Source organism: Ursus maritimus (genome assembly GCF_017311325.1).
Source record: "Ursus maritimus isolate PB19 chromosome X unlocalized genomic scaffold, ASM1731132v1 scaffold_X1, whole genome shotgun sequence".
Lineage (NCBI taxonomy): Eukaryota > Metazoa > Chordata > Mammalia > Carnivora > Ursidae > Ursus > Ursus maritimus.
Genome location: NW_024423319.1, coordinates 40,891,207 through 40,910,391, shown reverse-complemented (window position 1 = coordinate 40,910,391; position 19,185 = coordinate 40,891,207). Strand labels below are relative to the sequence as shown.

At 36.1% G+C, this 19,185-nt stretch overlaps 1 protein-coding gene across 2 annotated transcripts in view; it reads right to left on the bottom strand.

Annotated features, from left to right (window-relative positions):
* Positions 1-483: 483 nt before the first annotated feature.
* The window catches only part of NUP62CL (nucleoporin 62 C-terminal like), a 76,449-nt gene continuing 57,747 nt past the window's right edge, over positions 484-19,185 (bottom strand). For both annotated transcript variants that reach the window (XM_040629394.1, XM_040629397.1), the window contains one exon: positions 484-1,375. In XM_040629394.1, the coding sequence (XP_040485328.1) occupies positions 1,281-1,375 (95 nt within the window). In that variant the 3' untranslated portion in view covers positions 484-1,280. The remainder of the gene's footprint in view (positions 1,376-19,185) is intronic.

Below are 19,185 nucleotides of genomic sequence, written 5' to 3'. Positions count from 1 at the left end.
ATGTAGAACTTAATTCATACATCAACTACTTTTTAAGAGTTAAATCTCCAAAACCAATAAGGAAAATGTCGTTATCTAGGGTATAACAGAAATAACACTAGGCTCAAAAATTGGAGAGTACTCAAAATTATAGTCAAAAGCTCTTTACCTACAGAAATCATCCACAAAATTAAATGGTCTCTGGATTATTTTCATATTCTAAAGTTTTGAGTGGTAACAAAAACTTACCTGATAAGCTGCTACTTTGAGAAGTTTCGGTAGGAATGAAAAGGCCATGTAACCTGATATTTAGTTTACTTATAAGGTGGCAAAAATCACTAATACTCATTTCAAAGATATTTTCTTCCTGTAATATATACCCCTCAGGATGGTCATGTGCAGTCAGTATTACAGAAATTTCGCTCAGTAATTATAGGCAACTAAGCTCTAGTCACTCGAGAACTTTTAAGTAAGTTTGCTTTCACGTTATACGTTTATTTTTTAGAATATCACCTTTATTTATGACTTAGGTAAAACATGCAACACAAGAGACCAGACTGTTCCCAAGCTAACAAGGCTTTTTCCTGAAAAACAAATGAATAGACAAAAGCCAGCAACTATAAATCATATGCTAAAACCAAATAAAATACCAAGTTATCTGTACATCAAAAATAAATGAATTGCCCGAACCTTACCCTTTTAAAAATAATCTAATTCAAGACCTAAATCCACCCTAATGTTTCTTCTCTGAATTTCTATAGCACACTTTCTGTAATTTATAACACACTTCTTTGTATTATCTATACTGTTTTCATACAGACAGGCATTAATTCTATCTCAAACTAGACAGTAAGTTCCTTTGAGGAAAAAGACTACAGTATCTAACACTATATTGTTGAAAGTTAACAGGCACCCAGTAAAGAAGGGCTGGCATCTATTTCTTGGCAAACATTTCTTGATGATCCAGTTAGAGGAAGAAGGACAATGCGTGCTACTGGTAGAATGTGGAATTTAGGAGAGTTTAAGATACAAATTACACACACGGAGTCAACATCTAATAGGTTGCTGCCTAGAGCCAAGAGGGCTAATATAGTTATGATCTGCTAATATTAAAAGCCAAACTACAGTGTAATTCTCAACAGCACAATATTTAAATGAAAAAAAAAAAACCAAACCAACCACATGGAAACTTCATTGCAACCAAAGATTAAGTAGTTAATTGTGAACACTACTCTATTTCACATCATCACAATTTGTAGATAATGTATAATCCCAAAACAACATGCTGAAGATACGGTCATTCAATCAAAAGCAATTCTGATACTGTGTTCTTGCTCCGTGCGACGATGATCCTCAAAAACCTGTGTTACCTCTTCTACCTTCCTTTGCAGCATGCCTACAGGAGGAAAAGTCATGCATCATTAATCCCAGGTCAAAATGTCCCAGGAACAGAACAGCTTACATTCTCACTTCAACGTGATTTATAAAACATCAATTTTATTTAATAGTTTTAAGTATTAGAACATACAGGAAAAAATCATCTATCTGTTTAGAAATCATAAAAGCAGTAGACAAGACTATTCTTGATTTGCTCTACTTTTCTGGTAAATAACCGTCTACTTGACATTTATGTTTTATTGAAGAGAAGTGAGAACTGCTTTTTACTCATTACAGCTTAAAAGTGCTACACAAGGTGGTCTTTAAATTGAGGGTAGAGATTTTGGTAGAGGTCTTTGCTGTCTATAAGCAAATTAGTACACATAGTATATTCACATTTCTGTCCCTTTCTAATGATTTATTTAACTTGGTGGTCCTCAATTTGCTCAGGGGCAAAGCAACACAAAATACCATTAATTTTACCATATAAAACAGCAACATTCTGTAATAAAAGTAAGCTGTCAAAGTAAGCATGATAATTTAGATTTTTCTATTAACATGCTGTTGGTCATTTGTTTTAGTGTTCATTAATGCTTACTAGTCAATAAGCAATAGCTGGTGCCAAAGATTTACAAAAAAAAAACTTTACAAGAGAAAAACTAAAAATTTGAAACAATACACTTTAGTTTTCTTCAGCCAATTGGAGAAGCCCCAGTGTTACTCAGTTTTAAAGTATAAGACTGGTGATGGGTAATAAGGAGGGCACATATTGCATGGTGCACTGGGTGTTATACGCAACTAATGAATCATCGAATCTTGCATCAGAAACCAGGGATGTACTGTATGGTGACCAACATAATGTAATAAAAAAACATTAAAAAAATAATAAAGTATAAGAATACATCATCCTATCTCATGATGTACAGGCATTTTGCAAGATCACACCTTAAGAACAAGTATTTTAAATGATGGTTGTCTACTGAAAGGCTAGAAAAACAGTGTACGTTGAGCCTGGCAAAATACATCTCCTTTTTGTTCTAATAACTGCAGGGTGCAATTTTTTTTTACCATTAAATAACATTTTTCAATGTGCTAGAAGCACAATGAGCACTATAGCAAACCATTAACTTGAGGCCAGAAGTGTCAACATAAGCAAAATCTACTTAATTTGCTGATTGATAATGTATTAAGCGCAGAGGAGTACATTTATAAAAATTTTAAAAATCAATGAAATGTCGAGCAACACAGGCCAGCATTACTAAGGGAGTTTTACTATAAACATTTTGTCATGTCTTCAAATTGAATTCTTAGGACTATTTCTATATTAACATACTTTAAATTTTTTAGCAGTTGCATTATTTGAGGGCAAAAACTGCACCTACACACTTAACTGCCCAGAGTTCAGGTCCCATGATATGCATCAGTGATTGATTTCTGTAGGCCTATGAAATTATATACCATACTAGAAGATAAATGCCAGTAATAGTCCAAATTTGGGGGAAATACACCATACACATTTTGAGATTAAAATGAACTGTACTGAACAATATGAAAATGAAATTAAGAAAACAATTCCATTCACAACAGCATCAAAAAGAATTAGAAACTTAGAAATAAACCTACCAAGTATAAGACCTGTACACCAAAAAATACAAAACACTGCTAAAAGAAATTAAGAAGATCTAAAGAAATGAAGACATATCCCATGTTCATGGATTGAAAGACTCCATAGTGGTAAGATGGCAATCGCGGGTTGATCTACAAATTCGCTGTGATCCCTATGAAAATTTCAGGCTATTTTTGTAGAAATAGAAAAGCTTTAAAATATAGATGGAAAGGACCCAGAATAGCAAACCAATCTTGCAAAAGAAGAATGAATTGCAAGAATTACACTACATAATTTTAAAACTTACTACAAAGCTACATTAATCAAGATGGTGTAATATTGCCATAGGATAGCCATAGAGATCAATGGAACAGAAATAAAACCTTATATTTATGATCAATTCATTTTTGATGAAGGTGTTAAGGCAATTCAGTGGGGGAAAACAGTCTTTTGCAACAAATGGTACAGGGACAACTGGATACCTACAAGAAAATGAAGTTGAATCCCTATCTCTTAACTACGCACAAGAATCAACTCAAGGTGCATTATGGACCTAAATATAAGAGCAAAACTATATTTGGAAAATAAAACACAAATGTCAATCAATTGATGAATAGATAAGCAAAATGTGGATGTCCACACACTGGAATGATACACAGCCATAAAATGGAATGAAGTCCTGATACATGTTACAACATAGATGAACCTTGATGTTACTTAGCCAGACAACAAAGGCCACATATAATATGATTCCATTTAATATAAATTCTCCAGAAAATACAAATCTCTAAACACAGAAAAAGTAGTGGAAGAAACAGGGATCAACTACTAACATGCAAGAGGGAATTTTTTAGGGTAGCAGAAATGTTTTCAAATGGATTGTCTGATGTTTGCCCAAATCTGAGCTTTAAACAGCCATTGGTTAAAATGATAGATTTGTGTGTTTAAAATATTTCTTAAAAATCACATCCCCTCCAGAAGATTGTGGTAAAACTGCTTCCAGCCAGTCCTATTCTGTGTATGGGACAGAGGTTTTCTTCACCTAAGCCTACTTGCAAATATTTTAGGTAAACATTAAAAGACTTTCATATAAAGTTATGAAAATAAGCGAGTTGATCATTAAACCCTAACAAAGCTTTCTACTATAATTATTTTTATTTGAAGTTATACATACAAATATTAATAGATAATATTAAATTCATATTCAAAGGAAACAATGTACTTTCATAAATACTGCTATAGTACACCTCTTTCTTTCCTTTTAGGAAAACAATTGGGGCAGTTGGAAAAAAAAAATATCCTGAAAAAAATGGTCGAAAGACACAAATAAGCAACTTAGAAAATGAAATACAAATTGTTTATAAATATTTTAAAAATACTCATCCTCACTGGTAACCAGAGGAATGCAAATTAAACAAGGGAAATATTTTCACCTATAAATTTTAGCAAGGAATGATGATAGTGCTGGTAGATGCTAAAAGGATTTGGAATGAGCAGAATCAGGTAATTCAAAGTGGTGCTCAAAGTGGGGATGTAAGCAGAAATATGAATGAGTAAGAAGCAGACCCCTCTATTCCTCCACATCCTACATCTGGGTGATTCTGTCTACCCAAGCCCAGCAGAGGACTTTTCCTTAGAGAGGGTAAACCAGATGGGCTGTGGCTCAGGGACATCAGGGAGAGGTGAGGAGAAAGAATCTGTACCAAAAATAGGGATTAAGTGAAAATTTGCAAGGGAAGAAGTAAAAGTCAACGAGCTGAACACTGAGCCCCAATCCCTTCTCTAATAGCCCCAAGAACACTGGCTTACCACTAGGTTTATTAATCTCTAGCCAAGAGTGGGAAGATTCTTCTTTGGAGAATATGACCAACTGAAGAGAAAAATCCTAAAGTTGGAGATCCTCCAATAAAAAGGTCTTGCCAAATTATCCTATAGTAAGTTAGCAAGACCCATCTACAGTTTGTTGTCTCATTCTTAAATTTAAATGGACAACTAAGAATAACCAGATAGTTGAGGAATATCTCTAATATAAGAAAGACCAGGGGCACCCTGGTGGCTCAGTAGGTTAAGCATCTGACTCTTGGTTTCAGCTCAGGTCATGATCTCAGGGTTGTGGGACTGAGCCCCATGTTGGGCTCTGTGCTCAGCATGTAGTCTGCTTGGGATTTTCTCCCTTTCTCTCCCTCTCCTTGCTCTCTCACTCCCTCCCTCCCTCCCTCTCGCTCTCTCTCTTGCCCCCTCTCAAATAATAAATAAAAAGACCAAAACAAAATAGAAAGATAAAGAAAGCTGGAAGAAACAATCCAGGAAAACTAAAACATTTCTTTAAGATTTTATTTATTTATTTGATACAGAGAAAGAGAATGAGCAGGGAGAGGGGCAGAGAGAGAGGGATAAGCTGACTCCCCACTGAGCAGGGAGCCCAACATGGGGCTCGATCCCAGGACCCTGAGACCATGAACCAAGGTGAAGGCAGACACTTCACCAACTGAGCCACCCAGGTGCCCCAGGAACAACAAAACATTTTTAAAAATCATTAATATAGTCAGAGAGAGGATATTGAATCCATGAAATAAGAACTGGATGCAATTTAAAACACACACACACACACACACACAATCATAAAACAATATAACAAGCTCTTGTAAACTAAAAATTATGACAGGAAGCAAAGATCAATAGAAAGACTGGAATAGAAAGCTGAGTACTTATCTGAGAAAATTTAAGAAAAATACAGCAGAAACCTAATTCCAGAAAATTCCCCCAAACTGATAGAAATTAGTCTCTTGATTGGAAAAGCTCACTGAATACCACCTCAATGGATGAATTAAACCTACACAGAGGCACATCATCTGAAATTTCAGTATTGTCGGGAAGATCCTGAAAATGTCCATAGGAAAAAGAGAACCATGAAAATGAAGGGATCACATAAAGTTTCATAAGTCAGAATGGACCTCAAATCTAGAAGACAATGAAAAACATTTTCAAATGTTTAAGAGAAAATTATTTCCAAGCTAGATTTTGATAGCCAATAGTATCAATTGTGAGGGTAGAATAAAGACCTTTCCCCAAAGAAAAAAAAAAACAGTAATTTGAAAAGACATATGCACGCTTATATTTATTGTAGCATTATTTACAATAGCCAGGATGTGGAAGCAACCCCAGTGTCCATCGATAAATGAGTGGATAAAGAAAATGTGGCGTATATATACTATGGAATATTACTCCGCAATAAAAAAATGAAATCTTGCCATCTCCAACAACATGGATGGTCCTAGAGGGTATTATGCTAAGTGTAATCAGTCACAGAAGACAAATACCATATGATTTCACTCATATGTGGAATTTAAGAAACAAAACAAACAATTAAGAAGAGACAAACAAAAAACAAGACTCAACTACAGAGAACAAACAGGTGGTTGCCAGAAGGAAAGTCGACTGGGGGGATGGGTGAAATGGATAAAGGGGATTAAGAATATACTTATTTTTTAAGGATTTTATTTATTTATTTATCTGAGAGAGAGAGTATGAGCAGGGGGAAGAGCAGAGGGAGAAGGAGAAGCACACTCTCCACTGAGCAGGGAGCCCAGTGTGGGGCTCGATCCCAGGACCCCAGGATCATGACCTGAGCTGAAGGCAGTCGTTTAATTAACTGATGCCCCAAGAGTATACTTATCTTGATGAGCACTTAGAAATTTATAGAATTGTGGAATCATTATATTGTACACCTGGAACGAATACAACACAGTATGTTAATTATACGTGAATTTTTTTAAAAAAGACCTTTTTAGACATGCAATATTTCAAAAAATTTACTTCCCACACACTCTCTCAGGAAGCTGATGGAATACATGTTATACTAAAACAAGGGAATAAACCACAAAACAGGAAGTATAAGAGCCATGAAACAAAGAAAGAAATAGATGGAATACAAGATTGCCGTAGAGGGAAGAACCTAGCTGAGCAGTAAACCAAGAGAACAACAATACCAGATAATAGGTTAGAGATTAGAGGGCTCTGGGAGAAAGGAATCCAATAAGGTGAAATTGATGGATTTAAAGAAAAAGCACAGAATTAGAGAATGAACTACTTACTGGTAAGTCTAGAAAATTCAGCAAATGATGAAATAAACTTCAAAGGAAAACAAAAACTTGTAAAAGAAATAAGACAGGATGCCTGGGTGGCTCAGTCGGTTAAGCGTCTGACTCTTGATTTCAGCTCAGGTCATGATCTCAGGGTCCTGGGATTGAGCCCCTCATTGGGCTCCATGCTCAGTGGGGAGTCTGCTGGAGATTCTCTCTCTGCCCTTCCCCCTGCTTTCTCTCTCTCTCTGTCTCTCTCTCTCTCTCTCAAATAAATAAATAAATCTTTAAAAAGAAAGACAACATAATATGCTACATGGCTGGGCTGTGAATAACATTTACGGATTCATAACTCAAACAATAAATATTGTTCTATGTATAATTTATGATATGGCCATATATTTTTATATACTTTTTTACGTGCATATATTTATATACTTCTCTATATGTAATATGTATATATACTGGCGGGGGCAGTATGGTGGTATATTGTATTGTACACACACACACACACACACACACACACACACACACAGAAAATGAGGGTCGTATAAAAGAGTTAAATCCTTACCTCCCATTTGAGGGAGCCAGTACAGAAGGCCTAAAATGGAAAAACTAAAAAGTAAGAGTAATGGTATTTAGAGATATAGAAATATTCTTTAAAATAACCGGCTGAAATAATTGAAAGTGATTGTTTCTAGGGGTGGGAAATGGGGTATGAACAGGGGAACTGATATTTTTCATAAACCTTATTAAAAAATCTTTATATTCTACTTTCAAGGTGGTAGATGATGAAGACCTGAAATAAGGCAGTGATAGGAATCTACTGAAAAGAAAAGATTCGGGAGCTATTAAGAAGTATAATCATCATCACTTACTGAAGAAATAGAAATAGTCTACCTTAAGTCCCGGAGTAAATAATAGCAACTGTTAGCTGAGAAAAAGAAAAGTTGAAGAGTTACTGATCTGGGAGGCCCAGGAGAGAGTGAAGATAATGAGTTCAGTTTTACACAAGTTTAATTTGAGGTACCTTTGGGGTATCTATGTGCAGATGTTTGTTAACATGGAGCTTTATAATGGAAAGTAAAAGAACCATTAGTAAAACTGATGGTTAGAGATGACAACTGAGGTTTAAAAACTGCTGATTTTCAGAAAGGCCTTAAAAGAGAACACTATTAGAGATAAGGAGAGGTCTCAAATCAATAATCTAAGTTCCTACCTTAAGAAAATAGAAGACAAACAAAATGAACCTGAAGCAAGCAGAAGGAAGGAAATAATAAAGACTGGTTATCAATGAAATTGAAAACAGGAACACTATAGAGAAAAATCAATGAAACAAAAAGCTGATTCTTTGGAGAAAAAAAAAATCAATAAAAAAATTGATTAACCTCTACCAAGACAGAAAAAAATAAAAACAGAGAAAATACAAATCACCAATATAAGGAATGAAACAGGGCAGATCACCACAGATCCTGTGGTCATTAAAAGTATCAAAAGGAAATTCTAAGAACAACTTTATGCTTATAAATTCAACAACTTAGAATTGTACCAACTCCTAGAAAACCACAAATTATGAAAATTCAACCAAGATAATCTGAATAGTCCTAGAAGCATTATAGAAATTGAGTTTATAATTAAAAAGCTCCCAAAAAAGAAGTATCCAGGGCCATATGGTTTCACTGGAGAATTCTACCAAATACTTAAAGAAGGATCAATTCTTCAGACTCTTCTAAAAAAGAGGCCAGTATTACCCTAATAACAAATCAAGAAATGATAGTACACAAAAAGGGAAACTACAGATCAAAATCTCTCATGAACATTTAAAAATCTCTCACTTAAAAATCCTCCAGAAAATTCTAGCAAACCAAATCCAACAGTGTACAAAAGAAACTATAAACCATGACCAAGAAGAAGTTATTCCACAAATTTAAGAGTGACTCAACAATTGAAAATGTATCAACGTATCCTTTTGGTAAATACCTAGTAGTGTAATTGCTTAATCAATCTTAGGGTAGTTCTATTTTTAACTTTTTGAGGAACCTCCAAACTGTTCTCCAGAGTGGCTGCACAAGTTTGATTTCCCACCAACAGTGCAAGAGGGTTCCCCTTTCTCCACATTCTCGCCAACACCTGTTGCATTGTTCATTTTACCCATTCTGCTAGGTGTGAGGTGGTATCTCATTGTGGTTTTGATTTGTATTTCCCTGATGACGAGTGATGTTGAACATCTTTTCGTGTGTGTTAGCCATTTGGATGTCTTCTTTGGAAAAGTGTCTATTCATCTCTTCTGCCCATTTCTTACTAGGTATTTACCCAAAGGCTACAAAAATACAGATTCGAAGGGGTACATGCACCCCAGTGTTTATAGTCACATTATCAGGAATAGCCAAACTATAGAGAGAGCCCAAATGTCCATCAACTGATGAATGGATAAAGAAGATGTGGTATAGGGGGCGCCTGGGTAGCGCAGTTGTTAAAGCATCTGCCTTCGGCTCAGGGCGTGATCCTGGCGTTCCGGGATCGAGTCCCACATCGGGCTCCTCCGCTGGGAGCCTGCTTCTTCCTCTCCCACTCCCCCTGCTGTGTTCCCTCTCTCGCTGGCTGTCTCTCTGTCACATAAATAAATAAAATCTTAAAAAAAAAGATGTGGTATATATACACAATGGAATATTATTCAGCCATCGAAAAGAATGTAAACTTACCATTTGCAATGACATGGATGGAGCTAGAGTGTATTATGCTAAGTGAAATAAGTCAGTCAGAGAAAGACAAATACCATATGATCTCACTCATATGTGGAATTTAGGAAAGAAAACAGATGAACACATGGGAAGGGGGGAAAAAAGAGAGAGGGAAACAAGCCATAAGTGCCTCTTAATGACAGAGAACAAACTGAGGTTTGATGGAGGGAGGTGGGTGAGGGATGGGCTAGATGGGGATGGGTATTAAAGAGGACACTTGTTGTGATGATCACTGGTATTGTATGTAAGTGATGAATCACTGAATTCTACTCCAGAAAGCAATATTGCACTATATGATAACTAACAAAATTTAAATTAAAAACGTGTTTCAATGCAATCCACCATATCAACAAGTTAAAGAAGAAAAAAAAACACAATTATATCAATCGATGCAGAAAAAGCATTCAACAAAATACACTACCCATTCATGATAAAAATTCTCAGCAATTCAGGAACAGCATGGAATTACCCAAACTTGATAAAGAGCATCTACAACAAAGTCTACAGCTAACATCATACTTAAAGTGAAAGACTGAAGGCTTTCCATGGAAACATAGGAACACAACAAAGATGTCTGCTCTCATAGCTCTTATTCAACATAGTACAGGAAGTTCTAGCCAGTGCAATATGAGGAGAAGAAATAAATGGCATACAGACTGGAAAGGAAGAAATAAAGCTTTACCTGTTTGCAGATGATATAACTACCTATGTAGAAAATCCCAAGGAATAAAAAAAATAAAACAAAACAAAAATTCCTAGATCTAAGAACTAAGTTCAGCAAGCATACATACAAGAAAGGCTAAAATTAACAAGACAGGAAACAACAAATGTTAGAGAGGATGTGGAGAAAGGGGAACCCTCTTACACTGTTGGTAGGAATGCAAGCTGGTACAGCCACTCTGGAAAACAGTATGGAGGTTCCTCAAGAAATTAAAAATAGAGCTACCCTATGACCCAGCAATTGCACTACTGGGTATTTACCCCAAAGATACAGATGTAGTGAAAAGAAGGGGCACCTGCATCCCAATGTTCATAGCAGCAATGTCCACAGTAGCCAAACTGTGGAAAGAGCCAAGATGTCCTTCAACAGACGAATGGATAAAGAAGATATGGTTCATATATACAATGGAATATTACTCAGCAATCAAAAAGGATGAATACCTACCATTTACATCGACATGGATGGAACTGGAGGGTATTATGCTAAGTGAAATAAGTCAATCAGAGAAAGACAATTATCATACAGTTTCACTCACATGTGGAATATAAGAAATAGCACAGAGGATCACAGGGGAAGGGAGGGAAAACTGAATGGGAAGAAATCAGAAAGGGAGAAAAACCATGAGAGACTCTTGACTCCAGGAAACAAACTGAGGGTTATGGAAAGGGAGGTGGGTGGGGGAATGGGGTAACTGGGTGATGGGCATTAACAAGGGCACGTGATGTGATGAGCACTAGGCGTTATACGCAACTAATGTTTCATTGAACACTACATCAAAAATTAATGATGTACTATATGTTGGCTATTGAATTTAAATAAAAATAAATAAAAATGAACTGCATTTTTATGTGCTAGTAATGAACTTATGGAAACCAAAATTTAAAACATAATACCATTTATAATCACTACAAATAAAATGAAATAGTTAAGTATAAATCTAATAAAGCCAAAACATATATAATGTGGGTGCTGAAAATTACAAAATGCTGATTAAAGAAATAAAAGAAAACCTAAATAAATGGTGGGTCACGCCACATTCATGGATGGGAAGATTCGACACAGTAAAAATGTCAATTCTCCCCCCAAACTGATCTGTAGGTGTAATTTCTAACAAAACCCAGCAAATTTTTATGAGAGGGCAAAGGAATTTAAATGGCCAAAACAATCTTGATGGAAAAAAATAACATGAGAGGAATTCCTCTACCAGATATTAAGGCTTACTATACAGCTACAGTAAAGAAGACAGTGTGGTAGTAGTGGAGGGAAACACATATAGATCTATGGGATAGAGAGCCCAGGAAAAGATCCATATGCCAAACTAATATTTGACAAAGGTGCAAAAGCAATTCAATTGAGGATGGATAGTCTTTTCAACAACTGGTGTTGAAACAGTTGGGTATCCATAGGCAAAAAAAAGCGGGGGGGAAGAACCTTGACTAAACCTCACATCTTACAGAAAAATTAACTCAAAAATGGATCACAGCCTTAAATGTAAAAGGTGAAACAATAAAACTTGTAGAAAAAATAGGAGAAAATCTTTGGGATATAGTACTAAGCAAAAAGTTCTCAGATTTGACACCAAAAGCATAATCCATAAAAAAAATGGGGAGACACTCAAAATTAAAAACTTTTGCCCTGTGAACAGCGTTGTTAAGAGGAATAGACAAATGACAGAGTAGGAGAAAATATCTGCAAATCACATAGCCAAAAAAGGACTAGTATATACCCTAGAATATATAATAAGGTCTCAAAATATTAAAACACACAAACAAGGGGAGCCTGGGTGGCTCAGTCGGTTAAGCGTCTGCCTTCGGCTCAGGTCATGATCTCATGGTCCTGGGATCAAGCCCTGTGTTGGGCTCCCCACTCAGTGGGGAGTCCGCTTCTCCCTCTGTCCTTCCCCCTGCTCATTCTCTCTCTCTCAAATAAATAAATAAAATCTTTAAAAAAAAACAAGCCAATTAGCAAATGGACAAAAGACAAGAACACACATTTCACCAAAGATGATATGCTGATGGCAAATAAGCATATAAAAAGATGTTCAACATCATTAGCCATCCGGGAAATGCAAATTAAAACTGCAATGATATTGCTACATATCTATCACTATGGCTAAAAGGAAAAAAAATCATGAAAATACCAAATGCTGTTGAGGACCTAGACAAATAAGATGTATCATACGTTACTAGTGGACATGTAAAATGGTATATCCACTCTGGGAAAAAGTGCAGAAGCTCCTCATAAAACTAAACATGCAACTACCGTATGAGCAGGAATTGCACTCTTAGACATTTATCCCAGAGAAATGAAAACTTCTGTTCATATATCTGTACATATATGCTCACAGAAGCTGTACTCATGAGTAGCCAAAAACTGGAAACATCCCAGATGTCCTACAACCAGTAAATTTGTAAAATGACCTCTGATGCATATATGCTATGGAGTATTAATCAGCAACTAAAAGGATCGAACCATTGATACACATAATTTAGATGGACCTCGGGGGAATTACACTGAGAAAAAAAAAAAAGCCAACCCCAAATGGTTATATGTTGTATGATTCCATTTGTATAGTATCTTGAAATGATAAAATTTTAGAAATGGGTGAAGAGATTGGTGGTTTCTAGGAATTAGGAACCAGGTTAGAGATGTGGGAGGAAGGTGGGTACGGCAATAAAAGGGGAATATGAAGAATCCTTATGGTAATGGAACTGTTCTGTATTTTGACTATGGTAATGGACATACAAGCCTACACACGTGATCAAATTGGGTATAACGAAACACACACAAACACAATACAAGTAAAACCACGAAAATCTTGAATAAGACAGATTAAGCCAATGTCAATATCCTGGTAGTGTTACTGTACTACAGTTTTACAAGACGTTAGCACTGGGGAAAACTAGGTAATGAATAAATAGGAGCTCTGTATTATTTCTTCAGCACCTCTGTATTATTTCTTACTAGTACATGTGAATGTACAATTAAATTGTAAAATTTGTAAAAATTTCAATGATGAAGACTAACACACACACATAAGGTTTGGATTCCCAACCTCTTTTCCCAGAAGTGCCTGCTCAATGGGCATATCATACGACCCCCCGTTTATATGATGTGATAGTTTTAACAAATCTGTTCTCACTACTTAATATGGTTGGCCACCTTTTTAGCTTTACGATCTAGGTTTCCTCATTGTTGCATGCCTGTTAAGCTAAAGCCGTATTTTAAGGTTTTATATTCGGTTAGGATGCTCTTTAAAAGCAACCTTGAAATCTCAGGAGCTGAATTTAATTAAGGTTTATTTCTCATTCAGAAAGAGGAAGAAAGAGATAGGAAGGAAGGGGCAAGGAAAGAAGAGAGAGAGAGAGGACACTGTCTTCCTATTTGTCTTAGCTACTTTTAAGAAGATTCCCAGTTTATTAAAATTGAAGTAACACTCAGAATAAATATGCTTGAATTCTCAGTACTAACTATGGTCTGATGGGAAAAAGAGTGTTTCTAGAGAATGGACAAAGCTCTCGTCTCTGCCATGGAAATTCTCATCCCAGTCTTGCTACTGACACATTAAGCTGGTGATGTGAAGATTCTCTGCTTGTGTATAGCACAACCCTTCACACAAAATTAATAAAATATACATTTCAAGGAAAAGCATAAAAAGAAAAATGGTGAAGGTATTCTAAATTCTTGGAGGTGACATGGCGGAAACAAGGTAGTAGAATTATTATTACATTACATCCTAAGTGGTCCTCGGACAGTCATCCTATTGAAATATCACTTACTATTCAAGTCTCATTTCAATTCTACCTCTTCCAGGAAATCAGCTAAAGATTAGATTTCTCTTTCTTTGCTGCCCCAACCCCCACACTTTGAACCTGTTCAAGGCAGTGTGACATTGATGTTTATACCTGCTATACCGATTAACAGCACCTTGGCCCATAGTAGGTGTTTTGTATTTAAGAGTCACAGCTATGTGGTTTTGACTTGTATCTGAGAGAACACATTCCCATTATACAGTACTTCAGTTTTCAAAATGGCTATACCTATTACCTTATTTGAATCCCACAATATCCATCAGGATAGAGAGAATTAAAAACTCAAGAAGGTAAGGTTCAGTAGCTTCCCAAAGGCCAAAGCTAATGAAAAATGATACCAGAGTTCGTATATTCAGACTCCCATTCTATTACAGTGTGCCTGTTTGTCAAATGCTGTGAAGAGTTTAAAGAAAAAGTACTATGCTGAACTTATTAATAATTGGCACCACAGCATAACGCTATTTGTTGTCCTTTCAAACACCGAAGTGCTCAAAATAAGGCAGGCCTAGCTGAACCCCATCTAGGGAGATTTCGTCAGTAAAATACTATCAGGCCATTTTATCTATGAGGTAGCCATAGAGCATGGGCCCAAAAACAGCATTATAGCAAGACTCCAGCGTATTTATAGTTTTTAGTCACTAACAGGAAGAAAATTACTTTGGAGAAAAATCTGTATATCTCACAAACAATATAAATCCTGCTATTTGGGAGTGATTTAAATCATGGTACATATAATTCATCTGGGGAGGCTCTCCAGCTGAGGAAATTCACTTGGGCACAAAATGTACATAAGCAGGATTAGTGAGAAATCTAATTTTGCAGATGCATTGAGTGTATTTCAAATCTGGATTTACATATAGAAAAGGAATTTTAGAAGTGGAGCTCTGAGAATGTTAACCATCACGCACTATTTTCTAACAGGAGCCGAAGACTTCATCATTTTTAACCTTCATACCCTAATCTCACCTACAAGAGATTATTTAGAATCAAGGAACAATAATGTGACGATAAATCTATCTTGTCTGTAAAGGGGAGTGGAGATGAGGAGGTAGCACATTGAACAATGGAAAGACATAAAATACCTTTCAGTTAACTGCAATGGGAAGAAGTGAGTACCTGTCTCCGTTGAGCTTAAGAGCCCCTTAGAGTGAGTTGCCACATCTCTGGCAGAGCAAGAGCATTTGCTTCTCAAGTATCTGAAGTGGAACACTACACTCCAGACCACAATAGATGACCTCGCTGATCAACCAATGTCACCAAGATTTCCCAAAGAATTTAAGAAAAAGAGGAGATAAAAGAAACCACCTTAATCAGTAAATCAGATTTTATTTTAGAGGATGAAAGAGAAAGAAGACATTTTATTTGGAATTCAAAGGCATCTTTTGGCATCTCGGCATTTGATGCTCTTCAAATATAAGAGGGATGAAAGTAAACTAATAAAAATATTTTTAAAGCATTTACCTGGACCAAGCTTCTTTAAAAAAATATGGCATGGTGACTATAGTTAATAATACCATATTGCATATTTGAAAGTGGCTAAGAAAGCAGATATTGAAAGCTGTCATCACAAGATTCTTGTGATGAGAAAAATAATTTTTTTTTGTAACTATGTAAGGTGACAGAAGTTAACCCAACTTATTGTGGCAATCATTTCATAATATATACAAATACTGAATCATGGCATCGTGTGCCTGAGAATAATATAATGTTATATGTCAAATCTATCTCAATTTTGTCTAAAAAAAAAGTTTAAAAATACCCAACCCTGAAAACTCTAATTTAAAATAACCCCCCAAACAATAAATATTAATATTGGGTAAAATGAATTACAATTGTAACATATCACAAAAAGCTGCTTCTCTGAAATGATCCTGAAGGCATTTTACACAAGAGTTAGTCATACCACACTAGACAACTAAGAACGTTTTACATCAAAAAGAAAAAAATAAGGTGATCAGAGACCGGTGCTAATGGGACTGTATTTTGGAAACATCACAAAATTCCTTACGGCATTTTTAATGACTCCAAGGAGTCTTCTCATTTTTCCCTAAATAGTAGTCAAAATGTTGTGAGCAGCTGTTAAAATAATTATGGGGTTGTAACCATAAGAGACTGCAAAGATCATGGATGAAATATATTTTAGTCGTGATGCTTTCGGGCACCTCACCAAAAAAGCAAAATGCCATGAAAATACTCAAAGAACTCCTAAATAATGGTAAGTTTAGGATTTTACGCTGCCCATCCCTTTATTGTGGCATGTGATAAATATTAATGTTATGGACCCAACAATGGTTTGGTATATGGAGAAACAAAAAATGCCTGTCCTTCGCCCCTACCTCCCCCGCTCTCTAAGAGAAGCAGCTCCATATATTTAAAATGAATAGCAAATTAGCTCAGATTGATTGTCAACTCTGTCCTAAGTGGTCCCAGAAGAGCTGGAGCTGCTGCAGTTTCAGTGACTGCCAACTCAGAAGACAGATGTGTGACTACAGCATTGCCATCAAGCAAACCTTGAAATAAGGCTGTAAATTTTTACAGAGAAAGACAAGAGAGGAAAGCAGTATTTGACTATCACTACTATTAACTCTCAATTATCTATACCGATCAGGAGGAAAAGAGGCAGAGATAATGTTAAACAATGGATGAATATCAAATTTGAGACCTGGTCAATATCAGCACATGTTCAGACATTCCCTGATTCAATGCTCTTGTACTTTGACCACTTTCCAGCTCAGTCCCATCACAGGGAGTTCTATGGAGGTTAGAGAAAAAAAGGGGCCTGCTTCTCTCTAACTCACTCATGAATACTGAACAGTTGTTTGGACAGTGCAATCTTTTAACATATTTAAAGTATACTGCATACTCGACGAGTTGGACCTCTTAGATATATATAGAACACTACACCCCAGAACCAAAGAATACTCATTCTATTCTAATGCCCATGGAACATTCTCAAGAATAGACCATGTTCTGGGACACAAAACAGGTCTCAGCCGATACCAAAAGATTGAAATTATCCCCTGCATATTCTCAGACCACAACGCTCTGAAATTGGAACTCAACCACAAGGAAAAATTTGGAAGAAACTCAAACACTTGGAGACTAAGAACCATCCTGCTCAGGAATGACTCGATAAACCAGGAAATCAAAAATCAAATTAAACAATTTATGGAGACCAATGAGAATGAAAATACAACAGTCCAAAACCTATGGGATACTGCAAAGGCAGTCCTAAGGGGGAAATACATAGCCATCCAAGCCTCACTCAAAAGAATAGAAAAATCTAAAATGCAGTTTTTATATTCTCACCTCAAGAAGCTGGAACAGCAACAGAGGGACAGGCCTAATCCACGCACGAGGAAGCAGTTGACCAAAATTAGAGCTGAAATCAATCAAGCAGAAACCAGAAGTACAGTAGAGCAGATCAACAGGACTAGAAGCTGGTTCTTGGAGAGAATCAATAAAATTGACAGACCACTGGCAACACTTATCCAAAAGAAAAGAGAAAGGACCCAGATTATTAAAATTATGAATGAAAAAGGAGAGGTCACGACAAACACCATTGAAATTGGAAGGATTATTAGAAATTTTTATCAACAGCTATATGCCAATAAACTAAGCAATCTGGAAGAGATGGAATCCTTCCTGGAAACCTATAAACTACCAAGATTGAAACCGGAAGAAATTGATTCCTTAAACAGGCCAATTAATTATGAAGAAATTGAGTCAGTGATAAACAACATTCCAAATAACAAAACTCCAGGCCCGGACGGTTTTCCTGGGGAATTCTACCAAACATTCAAAGAAGAAATAATACCTATTCTCCTAAAGCTATTTCAAAAAATAGAAACAGAAGGAAAGCTACCAAACTCATTCTATGAGGCCAATATTACCTTGATCCCCAAACCAGGCAAAGACCCCATCAAAAAGGAGAATTACAGACCGATTTCCCTAATGAATATGGACGCCAAAATCCTCAACAAGATACTTGCTAATAGAATCCAACAATACATTAAAAGGATTATCCATCACGATCAAGTGGGATTCATACCTGGGATGCAAGCGTGGTTCAATATTCGCAAATCAATCAGCGTGATACATCATATCAACAAGAAAAGACTCAGGAACCATATGATCCTCTCAATCGATGCCGAAAAAGCATTTGACAAAATACAGCATCCTTTCCTGATTAAAACGCTTCAGAGTGTAGGAATAGAAGGTACATTTCTCAATCTCATAAAAGCCATCTATGAAAAGCCTACTGCAAATATTATTCTCAATGGGGAAAAGCTGGAAGCCTTTCCCTTAAGATCAGGAACACGACAAGGATGCCCACTCTCGCCACTATTATTCAACATAGTACTAGAAGTCCTTGCAACAGCAATCAGACGACAAAAAGGGATCAAAGGTATTCAAATCGGCAAAGAAGAAGTCAAAATGTCTCTCTTCGCAGATGACATGATACTCTATATGGAAAACCCAAAAGAAGCCACTCCCAAACTATTAGAAGTTATAGAGCAATTCAGTAACGTGGCGGGATACAAAGTCAATGCTCAGAAATCAGTTGCATTTCTGTACACGAATAACGAGAACGAAGAAAGAGAAATTAGGGAATCCATCCCATTTACAATAGCACCAAAAACCATACGTTACCTTGGAATTAACTTAACCAGAGACGTAAAGGACCTATATTCTAGAAACTATAAACTGATTGCCTAACTAGCCCCCATTTATCTCAATTACAGAGGTCTCACTAATATTCCATATTTTAGGCAAAAGTCTATAAAAATTATTTCCCCCATATTTTTATTTTAAATCTATAGAAAGTTGAGAGAATAGTAAAAATCACAAACTTGTGTATCCTTTA